The sequence below is a fragment of the Bactrocera dorsalis genome, chromosome 5 (genome assembly GCF_023373825.1).
Source record: "Bactrocera dorsalis isolate Fly_Bdor chromosome 5, ASM2337382v1, whole genome shotgun sequence".
Classification (NCBI taxonomy): Eukaryota; Metazoa; Arthropoda; class Insecta; order Diptera; family Tephritidae; genus Bactrocera; species Bactrocera dorsalis.
Genome location: NC_064307.1, coordinates 28,056,504 through 28,078,598, shown reverse-complemented (window position 1 = coordinate 28,078,598; position 22,095 = coordinate 28,056,504). Strand labels below are relative to the sequence as shown.

The 22,095-nt window shown below is 36.2% G+C and overlaps 1 protein-coding gene across 2 annotated transcripts in view; it reads left to right on the top strand.

The window, feature by feature from the left end:
• LOC105225056 (uncharacterized) overlaps positions 1-22,095 on the top strand; it is a 179,756-nt gene that overhangs the window by 132,200 nt on the left and 25,461 nt on the right. For both annotated transcript variants that reach the window (XM_011203374.4, XM_011203373.4), the window contains exons 2-3: positions 19,012-20,256; positions 20,407-20,568. In XM_011203374.4, the coding sequence (XP_011201676.2) occupies positions 19,012-20,256; positions 20,407-20,568 (1,407 nt within the window). The remainder of the gene's footprint in view (positions 1-19,011; positions 20,257-20,406; positions 20,569-22,095) is intronic.

The following is a 22,095-nucleotide window of genomic DNA, read 5'->3' as shown; positions in this document are numbered from 1 at the left end:
TTTTTCGCTTCTTCTTTTGAGGGAGCAACATGCGAGCACGAGGTCACTTTGAGATATCCTTGATAGGTATGAGCTTTCAAAGGCGTCGCGAACTTTAGCAACACTACCCGATAGCTAATCCAAAGAGGATCGGTCCGCAAACTTAATTACCTGTAGCGTCCAAGAGTTTTCGAGGAATAGGTGAAGAGGAGTTTCTGTCTATTGTAGACATATATTATAGGAGACAGATTCTGGCCATATCGCAAAAGTGTCTAGCTCTTGTTGTGGTGTTTAGTTCGGCTTCTCTCTGCTTAGGTTTCGCAAGACCCCCAATTTTCTGGTAAATCAGTCCAGAAAACCTGTGTGTATCGTTTTGAAAAAGATAGTCTTGAGATAAACGCGTTTAAAGTTTTACTTCCGGCCGATCCAGTTTGGATGCTGGCTGATCAAATTATCTAATGCCTGGATCTATATTTATTACGTTTTAAAGAGAAAAAATAGAAACTTCAAATTTCGACTGATAAGTGGCGAATGACACACGTGATGTTTTGCTGCAAGATCTTAGTCAAAGCGGGATTGTCCGCATAGACCCTAAACTTTACATATCCCCACAAGAAAAAGTCTAACGATGTGATATCACACGATCTTGAGGCCAACCGAACGGCTTAAAACGCGAAATTATCTGCTCACCGAAGTGTTCTCTCAATAAATTTCATTGATCGTTGCGATAGATCGCCGAGATCACGAGTTTCAATATCGGGCATGAAATAGTCGGTTACCAAGTGTGATAACGGTTGACCCGGCATCATTTTCGAAGAAATATGGATCGATGATTCCACCGGTACACAAACCACACCAAACCGTTGTTTTTTCTGTTTAAAATGACAGCTCTTGAATCTCCTTAAGTTGCTCTTCGTACTAAATGTGGCAATATTGCTTGTTTCCATACTCATTGAGCCAGAAATGAGCCTCATGGCTGAACAAAATTTGGCTCGAAAACGTCGGATCTTCTTGGAACCATAAAGCTCATAGAGCGAAATGACGTCGCTTGGAAAGGTCGAGTACAAGCTGTATTTTGTACGCTTTCAATTTAAGATCACGACGTAAAATGCGCCAAGTTGTTCCATACATTTGTCTGAGTTGATGCGAACGGCACCGAATCGGCTCTCCACGGTCTTCGTGTACAACTCAACTACGGCGAATATTATCCAATAATTAATGTTAGGTCTCAAGATGGGTGATGGTGTTGAGTATAGTACGCTCAGTAGGCCGATGATGTTGAACAAATGCCAAACAATACTAAACCTGGATCATGAATCACGCGTGATCTTTCAAAAAAAAGCTTAAAAAAAATACCTTTCCTTGGATCACCAGTTAAAAGATACACATAAAACATATCTGCTTACTCTGCAATAACAACTTGCCTCGAGGATTTTGAATCTTTTCTGGTTTGTTGAACCGGTTTTTTTTACGCTTTTATCGCAGGCGGCTTCCCTTTTCTTGAATTGTGTTCTGGAGTTATAAACAAAGAGCTTTTAAGTACTTTTGTTGAATTTTAAGTCCGTCAACCAATATGGGTCGGTCATACTTGTATTACGAATACTTCCCTGCCGTTTCTTCAATTTTGAAACTTTCCGTCAAATTTTATCATTATTGTTGTAATTTGGTGCCATTTTTGTCGCATGAATTTAGCTTTATTTCTGCTTTTTGTCGCTTAGCAATCCATCCTTAGCAATCAAAGGCAATTGTCCCAAATTTGCTGTCGCTCAAAGCATCGATCGTGCACCGCGTGCCACAACAAACGCCATCAACGTCAGTCACAGCGTCAAAGCTTTTAAGCGTTCGTTTATCAGTGTGCAAGGCAAGCGAACAAAATCAAAAAAAAAATGTATAAAGTTAAGAAAAGGTAAAAAACAATTTGTGCAAAATTGAGAATTAAATGGCGTTGTCGCTAATGTGCTCGTCTGTCTGTGTATGCGTGTGTATGTTGCATGTTGCCTGCTGGGTGCTGTCGCTGTCGCTGCCAAAAGAATAGAATGCCAAACATGTCGCATTTGTCGCAATTGTACACACATACACACTTGCTTATGCATATTAAGTTTAGCGGCACTTTTACTTAGTGTTTGTGGCACGCAACCGTTGATGCAATTCATGTCGCCATGTTGCATCACCGTTATGTGTCGCCAATGCATGCAGAAGCGAGGTGATGGCACATGGGCTGTGTTGTTTGTGATACAAATATGTGGAAGAAGAAGGCAATAATAGTAAATAGGAAATGAGGGCAATAAAAAAAATAATAATAATATTAGAAAAATAATAATTTGAAGTAAATTATTAAATAAAAAAATGATTTTCAACCAATTCTGTCACTTGTCCATCATTTTCGTTTCCTTCTTGCGTCATGCCCCAGCAACCTTCTGCTTGCACTCAGGCTATAGCAGCTGCATTCTTACTTTCTGCCGCAAAGTTTTTCACTGTGGCGCTAACATTCGCTTGTTGCCACATACACACATATGTAGGTACATATATTATAATTATGTATATGTGTGTATATCCATATGTATGTACATCGTAAATTCATGCGAATTTGAAAAATTTGATTAAATTATTTGACATTCTGCTATAACAATTCATTCACTGTGAACATACATTTTGGCATCTGTCAATTTCCGCCTTGCACTCACACACACACACACACGCGCGCACTTTATTGAACTTTATGCCGCACATTGACGGTATTCTGACGCTCGGTTGCAACGCTGAAAATTTTATAATTTGATATGAGTGATGTTGCTCATGAATTTGATGGATTTTCTAGCCTTTGTTAGCATCTCGTTTTTATGCTGCTTTTTGGCCGTGTTATTTCGCTGAAGCCAAAGTTCAATTGTATCAGGTTGTTAGAGATATGCTTCAAAAATATTTATTTTCGTAATAGAAAGCCATGCGAGGGCATTGTTAAGATTTTTATATTGTGCAGCTCATCACAGTGCAGCAATTTCATATAGCATAATACTAAAATCTGCTCATACTCAAGTCAGCATGTTGTGGCAAGTGCTTTGATGGCACTAAAAAGCAACAAAAAAGACATAGGAAGGAAGAAAAAAAGTATGAAATGAAAATTATAGAAATATCGGTTTATTCGTAAGCTTTATGTGTTACAAAAATACGTAGAAATAGTTTCTGATTATAATAGAAATAAATGAATAAGCGCAGTAATTCCACGAAGTGCTCAATAAGGTACAACGAACCAAATTTCATTTGATTTGTTCAATAGAATTTTTGGTACAGAAAGGCTTTGCTTGCTAGTAACTCTTAGCTTATTAGTTATCTCACAACTCTATAGGTAATAACAAGGTCAAAAATGGGTTGGCCAGCAAACCTCGTTAAAACTATTTGTATATACATATATATTAGGGTGTTTTTTTGAACAATTAATTTTTTTCAGTCCCGTCACGAAATTTCCTTGCAAATACCCTAAAAAAAATTCCCTGAAAATTTTAGCCCTTAATATTAACATTAAGAACTGGACCAAGGCCTGTAAAAATTTTCCATAGAAAATACACTACAATCGTGAGTTTTTATCTTTAAATTCCTACAGATCAGAGGTATTTTATGGCATCGCTTTGACTTTAGACGCATATTTCTCAGAATTGTTCACTCTACAAAAGTGCCCAGTGCAACAAAGTCGTAACTCACACCGGCGAGGTAGTACGGGGCTCTAAATCCGATTTTTCCAAGAATTTCGATTTTTTTTGTATATATCTCGTAAATGACAGTAGCTATAGAAAAAATGTTCAGGACAAACTTGTAGGAAATTTTATTTGCTATAAAAAAGTTCCGCCGTCAAAATCGCTATCATTAATATTTTTCGAGATATTCAGCTTTCGAAGTAAGGCTTTATAGAATTTTTATAGATGGTGTGTATTAAAAAATCTATGAAAATTGCATACAGCCTTACTTAAAAAGCTGAATATCTCGAAAAGTATTAAAATGTCAAGTTGTTCGGTCCAACAGTTTTGGAGAATTTCTTCTCATCGACTTATGAAACAAGTTTAAAGGATTACATGGGTTTTCTCGAGTAAAAAAAATCCTATTTTCAAAATTTTTTACCCATACTAAAAATTAAATATTTTATTAAAAATTTTTGTTGTTACAAATATAGACTATTAACAAAAAAATTATGATATTTTTGAAAAAAAAAAAAAAACAATTAATTCGGCGACGCCGTTTCCGGTGACCCCTCGAAAACACGATGCGCCCACATTGGTAGGGTAACTCCTTATACGATCATCTAAAATGAAGAAATACGTGTTTTAGTTAAAACCTTAACTTAGAACTTGGACAAATGAGAAAAAATCTGAAAATTGGATTTTAGGCAGATATTTTTTACAAAGAAATAGAAATTTCAGTGAAAATTTCGCGACATTTTTTTTTTAAATAGTTGTAGTCGAAAAAAAATTCTGTGACCTTGTATTTAAGAATTGTATCTCAGACAGCTGTGTAAAATTCCATCTGTCTGTTGAGTAGTTCTCGAGAAATCTTGCCTTCTGACTTCAAAAACACAGTTTCGAGAAAAAGGCGTTTAAAGACGGCCTAGCTAGCTTCGAGCGAACGAACTCTCAACGCTGTATCTCCGAAATTATTACTTGGATCAACTTGAAAAGTAAGGACAACATTCAAGAGTTGTTGTAGAATTTAATAAGACAATAAAAACAAAGATTTTTTGAAACGCGTAAACCCATGTAACCCCTTAAAGATTTGGCAGCCCTTACACTAAGTTAAATTTTTTTTTGCAAACACGGCTATATGTCCGAAACTATCTGCCGCATCAGCTTCAAATTTTCGGAGAATGTTTTCAGATATGCTTTCATTTGATATACTTGTAAATATATGAAAAGCAAAAATCGTTTTTTTTTTTTCAATTCGAAGACGTATGAACCAAACTGTTATACTAGCGACAGTATAATCAACGGTCTTCTTTCTTAAAATATTTACTGATTTTCTTATTGTCTTGACTTTATTCCTATAGTTCATGTATATACTATATAGTATAGTACCTACATACATATACAATTACCAAAGAAAAGTTGAATGTCCGTGATTTCTGCATTGTTGACATTCGCTTGTCAATTGCACTTCAGCTTTGACGTTTTTGGCGGACGCAGCCGACACCGACGAAACTCGCCTTCCTCGCTTCTCTCACAGCAACAAATATGTAGTATAAGCATACAATGTATGCAGATATTTAAAAGTACAAACATTTTTCTAAACATTTTTCTTGATTTTTCAGTTTATATGTGTTTACACAGCGCGTGTCGCTTCCGCACTAAATGTCACTTAAACGTAAACAAACGCATAAACACAAAATATTTGCAAAAAAACAGGAGCATTGTTGGTTTTATATTTTCGGTGGTAGTGAAAAATTTCAATTTAATTAATTGAAAATCGATAAAATAAATAATTAATAATAATGAAATACAAAATAATTTGATTATTGAATATATTTAAGAATTTATAAAAAAATTCTAATGCAGCTGACTTTTCTTTTCTATAAATTAAATAATTTTATTTAAAATATTCATAAAAAAATATTTAAATTTTTTTTCACTATTATTTATTTGAAGTCATCTTATTAAATCAGTTGAAGCTGTAAACAAGTTTTATAAATTCAAAAAAAAAAAATTAAATTCAGTAATCCTAAAAATTATATAAATCCTTAAAAATGTTTTTATTTAATGAATTTAATTAACTTTTTTTGTTGTAGGTTTGAACATGTTTCACTCTTATGATTTTTATTATAGGTGTTGGTCATATACATATTTCCTACATATTCAATTATGATTTTTTCAGTTCTATTAATGTAATCGGGTGGCAACTCTTTTTAAATATATACTTAAATTACAGCTTAAGCGATTGTGAACTCTCTTATTACATACATATTTAGTATTTTTAGGTTTTATTAAATTTGCTGAAAAAATTTCGTAGGTGGCAACTACATACAAAGCTATGCTGAAGTCAAAGCTTTATTTAATACATTGCTGATATATAATAATATTATTTCCTAAACTTTCTTTAATTGTTAAACATGATATAACAGCTATTCAGTTTTATTTATAACCTCAGGTGGCAACTCTATTTTAAAACTCTATTCAAAAAAATACCATTTAAGGATTTTCTATAATAACGCTAGATTGTATTTTTTATTGCTTTGTGCTTTATATTTTAGTTAGAATTTCGTAGATGCAGGGGTGGCAACTCTTTTCCAAAATATGACACTAAGGCTTCATCTACTACTATACGGAAAGTTTTCTTAAATTTTTTATGTTTGATATACATTTTTAATATATTATTAAGCTATATTTATATCACAGGTGGCAACTCTATGCAGCATATGACTAGTTTAAAATTTTCTTCTTTAGTTATCGGAAAGTATTCTTGGCGTTTTGTGAAATTGGCGTAGACAATGCAGTATATTTTGTTATTACAAGTTTTGCAGATGGTTGGCAACTCTGATACCTGTAATTTCGCTATTAAGATTTACCATAATTGAAATTTTGCGGTAATTTTATTTATTTCATTTAATTCAAAATAATAATACTTTTTTATTGTAATAAATACAGAAAGTCTTTATTGTCGTTTCAGATAGGGCTTTAATAGAGCCAATTAAAAATTTTACTTATACAAAGTAGTGTTGCTAATTGTCTAAATTATTATTAATTAAGTTTTTTCTCAACTAAATGTTTTTGTATGCTACAGTATTAATTGAAACCAAAAAAGAGTATGGCGATTCAGACAGTGCCTTAATTGAGTCAATTAGCAATTTGTCTTGTAAAAATTAGTGGTTATAATTGTCCAAACTATTACTAATTAAGTTATTCGAAACTATGAGGTTTCAGACAGTGCCTTAATTGAGTCAATTAGAAATTTTTCTTATACAAATTATTGTTGTTAATTGTATAAATTGTTACTAGTAACGTTTTTCTAAATTATTCAAATACAGCAGTGCTTTAATTGAATTAGAAAATTTACTTATTTTTATAAAATTTAGTGTTGCTAATTGTCTAAATTATTACTAATTATTTTTTTTCTAAATTATTAAGATTCAGACAGTGCCTTAATTGAGCCAATTAGAAATTTTTCTTGTAAATATATAAAAACTAGTATTGCTAATTGTCTAAATTAATGCAAAATGCATTTCTTGTAAAGACAAAAAATATGTTCACTCATGCAACAATACGAAAGAAATCTTTTGAATTGTGCTATGACTTATGGTCCCTTGGCTGGTGACGACTGTGTGCTTGCCGTTCCCACCGCCGATCGCTAAGACCCGTTTATAAAAATATCCGCAAGCACAATAAGCGAAATAAAATGCATATATTTAGCGCTGTCTATCAATTTAATTTTATACCTGATTAAATAAAGAAAAAACCAAACGAGACACCCAAAACGAAAAAAAACTTAAAATATCTTATTTTTAACGGTCACACTGGCGACGCGAGCGCAGCTTAAAGGCTAAAAATACTCACATTACCCAGCGGTTGCCAGCCACATACACACTTGCATATTTACATATGTTATGTAGGTACATGCAACCTGCCAGCTGCCTGCCGCGTTGCCCGCCGCACTGTTGCCCCCCTCACACCGCAAGTTGCGCCGCACAAAGCATGTCGGCTTGTCGTAGCTCAGCATTTGTCATTAAAATGCAAAGTTTGGCGAACGTCGCCGTCGTGGAGGACATTGCTGTTGTCACCGTCGGTAGCTGCTTGGCATACCAATGATGGTGCAACCAACTTTGCTGTTGTTGTTGTGGCGCTGCGCGGGTGTCGTCGCCGCTTAGCAACAGTGCTGAGTATACAAAGCGGCCACTGCCTTCGCCTTGCATTAGTTTTGTAGCCGAAAATGGCATGAAATACCAAGTCTCAAATGGTGAGCGCAGCTTTGTTGAGATGCAGACAGGGTCGCATAGCAATGGCAATATATTATCATATCAATAGCAATACCTTATCTTCTCTTTTACTGGCTTTCTGTTTTATTGTTAAAAAAAAAATATAATAAATCCGAAAGTATACCCTTATCTCAGTATGCGACAACGAGCTTGACTAATTACATAATATATATTGGCGCAATTAGTAAACTATTTATTTTCATTTAATTATTATTATTATTCCTCTTTTTTGTATTTTCTTAATTTGCTTCCTCGCAACTAAATATGCTTAATATTCGCAAAAATCGTTAATTAGTGTTTCATTTGCATTTAATTAATTGCATTTTAAGTGTTGCATGAAGTGTGTTGAATGGCGCAGTGTTGTAACAAGCACCGCTATTTTATTTATTATTTATTTTCATAAATTTTGAAATTTCTTTTTATACATTTTCGGGCCTTTTCGCATGTTAATTAAGCAGCGGCAGTTCTTCCTGATTAATAGATTCGGCAACTGCTGGGTATTATATGCAAATTGGTTAAGTTTAGGGTATATTTTTTGTACCCTCAACAGCGTAACATATACAGAAGAGACAGAAGCAAACGTCGATGACCCTATAAAAAGTATACATGTAAAGGATCTGAACTGAACTGGACTATCTGTGCTATGATAGCGGCCATACAAACTGAGCGATCGGTATCAAGTGCTAGTATAAACTGCTTTTTCATTTGAGGGGATATCTTCACCGAGTTTGGCATATTTTATGTGGACTAATAACTGACCCATCGAGTTCTTGGAAGGAATATTTGAAGCCTATTGTAGTTTCGGTACAACCGAAGTTAACATTTTTTCTTGCATTTCTTTCATTCTGAGTATTTACTTTTATTTTCGTTGACCCTTCCAACTTCGTGTAAATAACCAAACCAAACTTTTAACTTTTATGCGAAAGTATTTAAGTACGCATTTTTCAAGTGTCAAACTTTAGGAAAATGAAAATTGACAAGCATGATGCTAGCGTAGCCGATGGCAAACTCTCAAGAGCGCCTACAAACATATTTGACCTTTTGGAAATTGGGCAGGCATCCCGCCAGCCGCTGACCGCTGCACGGAAATTGTCAAATATAATTAGTGAAAATCGCAGGAATAAATGCCAGCAGCGTAACAAAAATTATCAAAAAAATAAAAAATAATAATAGCATAATATAGAAAAAAAAAAAAAAAATTAAAAAATTAAAAAAGAATTAAAAAAAAATATAAAAAAAATAAAAAAAAAATAAAAAAAATGAAAAAAGCAGCCAAAAATTGAGAAGAAATCTCAAGTTGGCGACGTTTTTGTAAGAATGCCCAAAATTAATTATATTTACACCAAGTAGACGTGCGTTCATGCTTCATTAAAAAATTTTAATTATTTTTCACACCCTTCGGAAACCGAAAACGAGCAAAACACACCACATCTAAGTGCGAAGAAGAAGAAGAAGAAACGACAAAAAACGAGAAAAAAGATTTCGAAGCGCGCTCTTTTACCATATATCGAAAGTGTCGCGCATTTTTCTTTAATATGCCAATCCGTTGTTGTTGTTGCGCCATTCTTGTTTTCGGCAAAAATATGTAGCAGCGATTGGCAAGGGAAGTGAAATTGAAATGCGTAAATGCGAGTGGCGGCTCTGCGAAAGTGTCGAAACTAAATTAATAAAAACGAAAATAGGTTCGACACATGTGCAACGGTCGTTTGCATGCAGCGGCGTGGCATGCCACAATGTCGCAGCAATGGCACACGTTATTTGTGTGGCATGCCACAAGCACCGCACTGCACATAAACACACGCTAAGCAGCGCGTGTGGTGTGTGTGCTGTGGCAGCCACGTCAAATGACCAAACAAAACGGAATTGGCTGAATCGGCTTGGACGGACGCGTTCGCCGGCGAAAAGTGGGTTAGTTGGCAGCGGTCAGCAGCAATGAATCGCCGCACCGCAATGCGCAGGGATTTCGGTGAGCATGCAAAACATATATACACACGCGCAACAACACCACACACATTTGTGAGTGAGTTGTGTGTGTTTGAGTGATGGGTCCCTCATTGTTTTAAAAATGGCGTCGCAGCTAAAACTACAAATAAAAATAAAACAAAACACATTTAAATATTTAAAAATAAAATCGTAATAAAAAACTTGCGTACGAAAATATTTGCCTTAAAAAATCAGAGCGTAAAAATAGTCAACAAAGTAAAGCGCAAGTAAATACGCTGGCAAAAGGGGTGCTGCCGGCTAAATAAATCGACAACAAAAGCGATTCAAGGTTGACCATGGTGCCACCAGCCAGCGGATTTGTTTGCTATTGTTTTTGTTAGTGCTGCGGCTATTGTTTTTAGTGGTTTGCTTTGGTTTGTTTTGCTTTCGTTGCGTTTTTGTCGTAGTCTTCCGCTCGTAAGGCTGTTGTACTTGTTGTTTGTGTGTCTCGCAATTTGATGAATTTCACCAAAAAGTCGTGCCAACAAAATCAATAAACAAAAGCGTTGAAAAGGGCCGAAAGGTGAACACACACACACACATACACACATATATTTTTACAAATGCTTGCAGCATACACAACCAACGCTAAGGTTGCTCATACGCACTGTCGCACAGCAGCCATTGTTCAACGAGCGCGTTTGAGGGACACGAATTCCCACTCGAAGCGGTTAAAATTGTTGCTGTTTGTTAGAAGTTTCGTGTTTTAGGGTTTTCTGCGTAGTTTTAACCCTCATTTAAGCTTTTAATAAGTGAGTTGAGTAGTAAATGTTTTAGGTATCTTAGAAGCGTTGCCATTTACTATGAATTGCGGAGTTAGGTACTGCAGCAGAGAGTTCTATCTTTAGTTTGACCCCCTATACTACAAAATCTGAGAAATTCACTTCAGCAAAATACAAAATATCTTTTTAATAAACCAATAATTGCAGAAACCATGCAATTTTATAATTTTTTTTAAATTTTTTTCCGCTGAAAATTATAGATTTTAATAAATTTACTATTAATAATTTTTTTTTTTAATTTTTTTTACGTTTTTTTTTAATTAAAATTTTTTTTTATTTTTTACATGTTTTTACATTTTTTTTACGTTTATTGTGTGTATTTATATATATATTTTTTTTTTTAATTATGCTTACAAACATTAATTTCGAATATTTTTAATTGTTTTATTTGAAATTAAAAAAAAGTTAAACTTAAAATAGAAAAAATTAAAAAAAAAAAAAAATTTTTAAAATTTAAAAAATTTAAAAAATATTCGAAGTGAAATAAAAAAATTTAAAAAAAAAAATTAATAAAAATTAAAAATATTCGAAATATTAAAAAACTTAATAAGCAAATAAATCAAATGTTTTTAGTTTTACTTGCAAGAATGGCATGAGTCCTACCGTGAAATTGAGACAAATATAGGCTTTAGTGGGACCAGCATACATTCAATATTGCATGGGCATTTGACTCTAAAAAAATTTTGCGTTGGATCCCACACAATTAGTCGATCTCTTAAAAAAGGCTCGGATCGATTGGTTGCGAGAAATGTTAAATAGATATGATACCGGTACACATCTATGAAATCGTGAGAGATGATGAAAACTGGAATAATGCAGTCGAAGTTTGCGCATGAAGCACTTATAAGGTTGCCTGTGTTTTTTGAATAACTGGATATTTAGCAACCATATCACTAGAACAACACAGAAAGGTAAATGCTGAGTGATACACAACCATCTGTTTGCCAGTTGTCTTACAAGAAATCACGAAAACGAACCGTCTAAAACGCACCACTCTTAACCACGACAACGCGAGCTCTCACACATCGATTGAACTGCATTTTTTAACACTCGAAACATCGGTTTGATGAGTCATCCTCTGTATAATCCTGACTTGGCACCGAAAAGCTTCTTTTTATTCTCGTAGGTAAAAGATTAACTAAAAGCTCAACTTTTTTCGGCACCTGAAGGAGCGGTTGATGCGTTTTGGGTACAAATCAATCAGAGTGGCAAAAGTGCTTCGACAAATGGTTCAAACGCTTGCAAAAGTGTATAGATCTTATAGGAGAATATATTGAAAAATAATAATTGATTTTTTGAATAACAACAATTTCTCCGTTTATAATTGTTTTTGTTCTCTAATCCCCGAAATATGAAGGACAACCATTTTATACAGTAACTTTATATTCGAATGCCACTTATATCCATATGATAAATATATGAATAATAGGTGAGTCACCTATAGTACTTCATTTCAAGAGCCACAATTTCTTATGCCCTCTCTCTTGTTAATTAAGTTTCGATTACTCCTCACTATCAATAAATGTTGTAAAAACAATTAAGATTATGGTACCGTAAAATATTTGTTTAATTGCTCAGTTGTTATTGGCATGATAATGGCCATAGAAAAAGTATTCTATTAGGCATAATTAAAGTGAGTATTATACGTAATATATGTACATATCGTCACGTAAACTGTAAAATAACGTAATATCAATTTTAATAAGTTTACTAGATAGAAAAACGATATCATAGAAGCCATTGCTATTGAAACAAAATTAGAGTTTTGGTTATAAACTGGTTATATATTGGTTACAAATTGGTTAACAAAATTAAAGTTTTGGTTATAAACTGGTTATATATTGGTTACAAATTGGTTATAAATTGATCAACAAAATTAGAGTTTTGGTTATAAACCGGTTATATATTCGTTATAAATTGGTTAACAAAATTAAGCTTTTCGTTATAAACTGGTTATATATTGGTTACAAATTGGTTATAAATTGGTTAACAAAATTAAAGTTTTGGTTATAAACTGGTTATATAATGGTTATATATTGGTTATATATTGGTTATAAATTGGTTATATATTGGTTATAAATTGGTTATATCTGACAGTGGAAGCTCCAAATTTTATGCTACTTATATGTAGTCGAATAATTTTCGGTGACGATATATTAGGTATACGATATATTCTTTAATCACTAAATAATTAGTTGGAAAATTTTGGAATAGTCTAATAAATAAACAAAGACATATGAAGTGACAACTTAGTTGAATAATTTACGAACTATTAGCATAAAAGTAGAAGCGTGGAAAAAATCATGAATATTGTCTCAACGATTTCCGCACCTTTGATCTCTATATAGTTGCATATATGTAAGAACATAGGGAAAAAATTGTCTAACATAAATAAACACCTATCGCTTCATTCGTTACATCACGTTTAATTTTTATACTCTATGTTTGTAGGCAAGTAATTTTACGCATTCACATAAATATGTTCACACCCTAATCTCAACTATCTGACACTATCTGCACGTTGTCAGCTGCTCTTCGTCACTTTGCTAAATTTCTGTCTAGTATATTTGTCTAATTGCCCACCTGTGCTGTGCGACGCGCCCACAGACATATGTATGTGCACATGCACACACACACACTCGCATTTGACTAAGCGCTTATTATTTTATCAAACACACATAAATTATCCACCCAAATCAATTGAAGCGTAACAGTTCCAACTAACAGCGCCGACAGCAACAGCGGCAGCTCCCTTTGAAGTGGTCGCCTGCCTCAGTTCCGCAGCTCAACTCATTGCGATTGCAGTGCAAAAGAAAATATTTTGATTTACTACACAAAGACTCCTCCTTGGCTTTTTTTATTTATTTATTTTCTTTTTTTTTTTCAATTTTACATTTTTTCCTGCAAATTCATTCATTGCTTTACGGCAGCTGGCTCTGCTGTGGCGGCTGTGACTTACAACTGGCTGTTTTTTTATTTTTACAGTTGTATGAAAGTACTTTCAACATATTTGCTGGTGGTTAGCGGTGTTGTTAAAATTTGTAGCATCGGTCAATCAACAGTGGCATGCCATATTGCTCTGTCTGTCCGTGCGTCTAATTAGCCGCAGCGGTTGTGCAGCAAAGAGAGACCACGAAATACCTTAGCTGCATTTCTTCTGCTGCGTCTTTATCATATTTAATGCCTTTTGTTCTTGTTCTTGTTTTGTGTTTTGTTCGCTGCAATTCGGCTTTCCTGTCCGGACAAAAGTTGCGGCAAATTTAATTAATCTCTTCTTCTTCCCCGTTTGCTGCCCGAATCTCGCATTGCGTATAATCAGCGTATAAATGACCGGCGACCGCAAGTTTTAGCTCTTTTGCAGTTTCTTAGTTTCTTCTCTGCATTCTTGGTTTGCTTGGCAGCGCAGACAGCACGCCCCGTCTGCCTTGACTCCTTAACTTCGCGGTTTTTACGAGCTGATTGTGGTGAAAGTTAGCTTCGACAATGTAAGAGCAGTAAATTAATTTGCTGCTTGTGGTTTTACTGGCATTTCAGTGCTATAAAATATTTATGTGCGTCTGCATAGCTTTTGCAGCCAAAGGCAACTTGTTGCTGCATAACGGTATATATACTCGGTTATAAATAGCTTGAAGTGCATCATAGCTTGTTCTTTGGAAACTCATTTCTTTTGCTTTTGTTGTGTGCTCGAGTTGCCACTCGGGGGAAATATGAGTTGCAGGAGTGACCTCTGTATGTCCTCGAATTAATTTTGCCTTCACTAAGTTGATTTAGTTAGTTTGAGGGGTGTCGAGGAGTGGTTAAGTGGATTATAATTGCTTCAAACACAAGGACAGTTTTTAGCAATTGTTGTTGGAGCAACTAAAGTGGCTAATAAATATTTTAGTGAATTCAAATCTGGGAAACCCTTTTTTTTCAATCCTAATCTATGAAGTGATCTAATTAATTGAGTCAATTAAGAATAATTAACGTAATTTCGTTTCCCTTTCTAATACAATTTTTCAGAAATGCAGCAATGCTGTGTTGTCGAAGCCACTCGTGGCGACTTTTTCTCTGCTCACATATCGACGAGGATGTGGATCGCGAGAAGATCCCCCTTTAGAAGAAGCACAGTGAGCTTTTTCACGCATGGGTCGAAACTAGGAGGGAAGGGTGGAGGGAGATTTTTTTGTAGGGAACTCTCCATCAATCTTAGCCTTAGGCTACCGAATCACTGTACTGTTTTCAGGCATAAGCGGCTGCTCTCTAATAGGTCGTAGACGTACTGCTATGAATGCAGCCTTTTTCAAGGAAGTGATCTTTTATTCCGACAGCAGAGCGGCAATGCTTACGTTGAGCTCGCTAAGCTCGCATTAAACTATTTTGTCATTAAGTTCGTTTATGCGTCTGGTCACAGCGGAATCGCTGGCAAGGCGATGAGCTAGCCAGAGAGGGCATCCTTGCCCCGCTCACAATGGAATAGAATCGAGTTGGGTCTCCATTGGCGACTTGTATTCAAGCAATGGACATGTCGCGTGTTTTTAGTAGCCCGCTGCTTGACGACCAGTTAGTTCCTTTGCGATTGCGAGGTCCTTCCGGCATAGAGGAGAACTCACGGTATCTACTGAACTACGTGAGCAAAGTTAAACTGTCACTATTTTAGGAGTTCTGACTGGACTGGTAATCTTACCTTCGGCGAACCAGAAGACAGCCGAAACTGTTATTTGGAGTCTCAACAAATTTGTGACAGGCTGAAAGCGATTTATCGATCAGTAAGGGTCTAATGATCCAATTTAGTGGTACCGAAACGGACTTAAGCTGTCCAAGTGAGGTTCTTCTTAAGGCTTAACCTAACACTAACCAATAGATGAACAAAACAGTTGAATGCAAATAATGATTGACGTAAACGGAGAAATGATAATTTGTGACAAAATAGGGGCTTCCTAAATAAAGTCTTTCTTCTAAAAATTTACGCTTTGTTGGCTCGAAATTGAAATTATTTTCAAAATTCAACTTTTCGATAATTAGGCAAATATATTTGCAAAGTTCATGTAAAAACTTCGTGTCGATCACTTCAGCATTTCGGAAAAATTTTACTCACTGAATCAGGAAAGGGCATTTCGAGAAAACCAGTTCTCTGGTCCTATTTAAAAAGTTGATACAAATATGTATGTTTAAAGCTTCGAAACTATTTGCCGGATCATGTTCAAATTTTTGCAGAAGATTTTCAAATATATATAAGTAAAGAAATTTGATTTTCGAAATTCACAATTCACCCTTTTTGTAATCGGCGGTTATATAGGTTTTTCCCCAATAAGGGCATAACGCTATTGGAAATGTTTGCGGGATGGGTGAAGTTTAGTAGAAAACATTTTATACCTTTAGCTACTCGAAGCAGATTTATCAAATCTTCCGAAAAAATCGTTTATTCTTTCTGAAATTATCTTTTCGGTTCGCGCACAAAAGTAGGCTAATATTTTACATAACACATTTTTGAACACAAAAAAGTAAAGCAAGTATCTTGTGTTAATTGATTGGCATTGCTTGTGATTGTCCGTAATTATTATTGAGCACATACATACTTGTATTATATTTAAAGTTTGCCATAAAATTTCCCACATCATGAGAAAGGTCAATATTAAATTTATTTAAGGGGTAATTATTTGCAATTTAATTTAATTATTTTCAATGTATTTTAACAGCGGTCATTCCAATACCTTGCAATAAATATTTTTAAAATTTTTTCTCTTTCTCTTTGTCAACTGTTTTTAATAAATCTCACTCCGGAATTATTTGCCTTGAAAACGCTTTAAATCAAGCGTAAGCTTTATTTAATAATATTTGTAAAGAATCTTTATTGAATTCAGTGGGATATTTATAGAAATGCTTTTAATAATTTATTATACAACGCGATTCTCCAAAATATTTGTATGTACCATATAAGGGGTGATCCAAGTAGATGTACTTTTTTCTATAGATTTTTTTGACAGATCACGCGTAGGCCGTGACAAGCTCTCAAGTTATTTTTGTTCAGTATTGTTTGATATTTCCGTTAGACTTTATCTTGTGGGACATGTAAAGTTTAAAGTCTATGCGGACATTCTTGCTTCGATTCAGGCTTTTGAGCAAAGCATCACGCGTGTCATTGGCTAGTCTGCAGTCAAAATGCTCGAACAAGTCATCGAAAATTGGCTTCAACGGATGGACCATGTGAGACGGAGCCGCAGCCAGCATTTGAAAGAGATAATCTGCAGAAAATAAATGCAGAAGAATGTTCTTTCCAATGATAATGAACATCATCTAATGAATAGATTCTGTGCTTTTTTCTTAAAAAAAAAGCTCGAAATGGATTACCCTTTATATATTATATGTTTGTACAGTTCTCTTTTTATTCAATTTCTGACTCATACGAACTGTGAGAAACTATAAATATTTCAACTATTCCAATTAAAAAATGCTTTGCCGCCACTAAAAGTTTGATTGGCAGCATAAATAATGCGTCTGTGTATGTGCGTATGTTTGTATGTTTACATGTTTGCGCGGATTTATAGAGATGATGAATGAAATACTCGCGCGTGATATTATTTATTTGTTTATCGATTTTTTCATACTTGATTGCCACTCACAAAAGCGCTTTGCCTTTGTAAAATTATTTGGCCAAATATAAATTTCCAATATTTCTGCCTGCGTATCGCTGTTACTTAATCGCTGGCAGTTTTATATTTCTCTAAAAGACCGCACACAATTATTTCGATTATTCGAAAAATGCACGCAGCGATATGTGGCATGTATTCGAGTGTCTTTGGTAGGCATTCCGGCGTGCCTTTGTGACTTATAAAGTGTTGCACAAATATGCGTGCAACCGTAATTGTTTTTGTAATTGCCGCTAAGTGATTTTTTTATTGAAGTATTAAATAATTTTAGTCAAAGATGGCTGTTTGTAGATTAAAGCGATCAAGATCAAGTAGAAATTGTATCAAGCGTTGTAATATTTGTTGTGAACTGACCGGACTTTCCTATGCGTCAGAAAGGATGAAAAGCAGAAATCATTTTAAAGAAAAGAATTAATTTTTAAATCTATTCTATTCATAAAAATAATATTGATCGTTGTCTTTGAGGTAAATACACCGATTATGTCAGTCTTTCAACTTGTCTTTAACAACTTTTTCGAGATCTTTTGGTTTAAAATGGATCTCTGGCTTGTCGAACAGCCAGCGACTATGCTCTTGAGGTCCATGAATAGCAATATATCGCTAAGAGTTTGATCCAGCAAATATGCTGGATTCAAAAATACTTTGCACGAAATTTGCCGATGTGTTCGTTGACTTGAGACACATTAACTCGATTGTGAGCTCTCAGCCACACCAACCAATCCTGCGTTTTCATATTGTCACTATATGAATAATATGTCCAACAATTTACTTTGATGACTCTGTAGGCAGCTGTCTCGTTTAATCGGAAAGCCGCGGTACTAGCTCAGTAAGTAACGCCAGGGATGAAATCTTCGTAGACAACCAAGCAGCAATCAAGGCCATAACCTTGTGTCTTGGGAAGCAGAACAGCAGTAGAGAGTGTCGATGGCAATGCGATAGTGGAGGAGATGACGGCTGTGATCGAAACCGTGTTCGAATCCATGCCTTGTCTATACAATAATCTGGGCAGAAGTATGGAAATACGAAAATATACAAAATTCCTAATGGACCTCGATAGAAGCGACTGTATGAATATGATCGGAATACTCACTGGTTACTGTTTGGCGGCGGCAAACATCTGTAGAATGGGACTAACTTGTAGACGGTTTGCAGTTGGTTGAATTCGCTTTGTGTTAAGGTTTTCGTTGTTATTATTTGATTCGCAACTAGTTTTCCTTGTTGGGAACACTCCTTGGTATCTTTCAGTGGAAAGGCCATTTACTTGGGCTTAGTAGGATAACTGTGAATGTACAGAAATCAGCTTTCTTTATAATGAACAAAAATAGGTGTATATAAAGTACAGTAAACTGGAGCCGTAAGCCAACTAAGGCTCCTGGCGTGTAGTATGCTGAAGGAGCTTGCAGGGTTACGTGACTAAAACTCTTTCTCTTTGTTTCAATGTTTGAGAAATCTGCAAAAATGATATGTGCAAACTGCTTAGGTAATAATTCCTACTATCTACATATATTTATAGCCTTTTAAATTTTCTCCTTTGTATTGATTTATTATATAAACTACTGTCCAATAACCAATAGAAGAACCAATAGAATGAAATTTTGTGATTAATAAAAGCATAGCTTCCTCTAAACGCATTTTGCAGACCCCCATAAAAATATTAATGCTCACTTTTCTCGCTTTCTCTTTCTTTCTACAGAGTCTACGCAGCACGGCGTGGACGGCGGCCCTGTATCGTGGCGTTTAACGCTCGATCAGGATCTAATTGATACGCTCAAACGTAGCTTCCCCACTTGGTTTCAAGCGTCCGCCGGCAGTGACGGCAACAATACAACAAACACCAATACTACAACAACAACAGCAGCAGGAGCAGCAGCAACTGTGTTAAAAACAACCGACGCATCAAGCAACGAAGCGGCAGAGATCTCCAAGCTCCCAACTGCAACAGTTGCCGAAACAAGCAAATGCAACAGCACAACAAATAGCAACTGCGACAACAACAACACCACCAGCACCACCACCATTATAAATATCGCAAAGAGTGTAAGCCATTGTACGACACCCATTACCGTTGACACCACAAACCATTTGCATACACAACTGCCATATCTACACCACGACCATCATAATCACCAGCCGCAACAACAACACCACCAACTGCTGCAGCATAGTAACGGTAATAGCTTGAAGCGACACAGCAACGACAGCAAAAGCATCACATCACCACAGCTCAGCTGTAGCAGCGGTTACTCGGCGATTTTATCCTCCTGCTCGTCGTCTGCCTCGCCAGCGTCGTCGATAGCATCGAATTGCTCGGTAGCTTCGTCGAAGAAGTCGACAGCGAGTCACAAGAGTGACAGCAGCAGCAGTAGTAGTAGTAGTAGTAGTAGTAGCAGTTCCTCCTCCTCCTCCTCATCCTCAAATTCGGCGAAATTTTCCACGTCCTCCTCCGCCAACTCAGCGTCTACGTGTGCGAAGGCTTCGCACGTCGCATCAAAGGCAACATCCACGAAATCCGCCAACACCGTTAACGGTGTACAACAGAAATCCGTCAACGCCGCGGCCACAGCTGAAACGGGGAAGAAGTGCGCCGCGTCAAAAGCCGCTGTAAAATCGGCTGTCAAGTCGGTGGTGAAGGCACGCGACAAGTCCACATCAACGCTTTCGACAGCCGTCGCAGCGCTAGCGACCGCGAACGCAACCGAGTCGAAGACAATCACCAAATCCGCTTCGCTGCACTCACTGAGCAGCTGTTCCGGCGGCTCAGCATCGCTACTGGCAGCATTCTCATCGCCGGGCTCGACAGCAACCACCGTCGAGCTTATATCGGACACGTCGTGTAACGGGCTCCTGACAGCCACGCAGCTGAGTGGTAAAGTGGGTTTCGAGCACACATTTCAAGACGTCATACTGTTGCAGGAAGCGTACGACGATATGTCAGAAGGTGAGTCGCCCCTGTCGACAGTCGAAAGTGTTTGCGCGTAAAGCCGCTGATGGCATTGTGAGATAATCAAAAATTATATTTTATTCTCGCGTTGTTTTTGTTGTCTTTTGCATTTGTTTTCATCTCGTCTTTCCGTTCGTCTCGTTACAGGTGAACAACGCTTGAATGCGGCGGCGGCATCATTCCTCAGCGGTGGTGGTATTAGCAGTGATGATGGCGCAAATTCCGATGGCTATGATGCGCGGCAATCACCGCCGAAGGCGATTGTCGATTCGAGTCCGTTGCAGCCGGCGATGGATAAAAATAAAGAATGTGAGTGTTCAATTTTATTAAAGTAGCGCAAAAAAGCGCAAAAAGCACCAACAACTTCATAAAAAATATGTCAGAAAAGATTTCTTGTCGAACCTTTTTGCAGCCAATTTGGGCAAATTTTCGCATTACCGTAAATTGTATTTAAATTTTTTGTTTTATATCCTACTTCCTTAACTTCCTTTTCAGTTCCGCTCTCAGCCCACGCGTTTTTGGCGCGGTAATAAGTTTAAATATTTTTATTTTTCTTTCTCCGAGTTTTCAGCTCCCCTTTTAGTTGCTGTCAATGCCTGTAATTCGCACTTTTGTTTTTCTTTTCGAAAGATTCGCCATTTGCGCGTTAAGAAGTTTGTGAGTCGAAGTCTCATCAGTTCAGTTTTCCTTTTGCGACATTTTTTTTTTGGAAAGTTTTCAATGTTATTTGCTACTTTTAGCAATATTGAACAGTTTGCACGCGTAAAATCGATACTTTACCATGGAAATATTTGAACGTACCCGATAGGAAATGGGTAGCTAGGAAATAATGTTTGAACCATTTCGAGGTTCGAAAGAACAATCTTTGGCATTTAGTTTTTGAGGGTTTTCTCTTTCAAGTTTTAGCCGCTGCTACGTCTCAGATGGTCCATTTGAGCCCAGTTTTTCAGTGACTCGTTCGAGCATTTCGACTGGTAACTGGCAACCGATACACGTGATGTTTTGCTCTAAAGCCGGAATCGAAGCGACATTGTCAGCATAGACTTAAGACTTTACATGTCCCCACACTAAAGAGTCTAAGACTGTGTTATCACACAATCTTGGTGGCCAATCGATCGGCCCAAAACATGAAATTATCTGCTCACCGAACTGTTTTCGCAATAAATCCGAGGTCACGAGCTACAAATTCAGGGATCAAATCGTCGGTTATGATGGTGCGATAATGGTCGACATTGACAATCACGTTCTCACCGGCATCATTTTTGACAAATTATGGACCGATGATTCCAGCGGCCCACAAACCACACCAAACCGTTATATCTTCTGGATCAAATCGCAGCTCTTGAATCTCTTCAAGTTGCTTTCCATCTCAAATGCGGCAATTTTGTTTGTTTGCATATCCAATGAATTAGAAATAGGCCTCATAGCTGAACAAAATTTTGCTCGAAAAAGTCGCATCTTACCATTCTTTACAGAGCGTAAATTTTCGTTATAAAGTTGAACGAATTGTAAACGTTGTTCAGCAGAAAGTCTTTCCATGATGAAATGTCAAACAATACTGAACAACAATAACATGACAGTTTGACACGAGTCATGCGTGATCAGTCAAAAAAAAGGCTATTGAAAAAGTACCTCTACTGAGATCACCCGTCCCCATATAACAATTGTTTTGAATACCATTTGACTTTTCCACGATTTCCCATCCAGCTTGAAGATTTCCATGTGCACCCATGTACTGTTACTTCAATAAATGTTAGCTGAAAACCATGTACAAACTCCTATTCCAGTACGGCCTTTCAATTCACATTCAAATCCGAGTTGTGTCGTTTGCGCAAA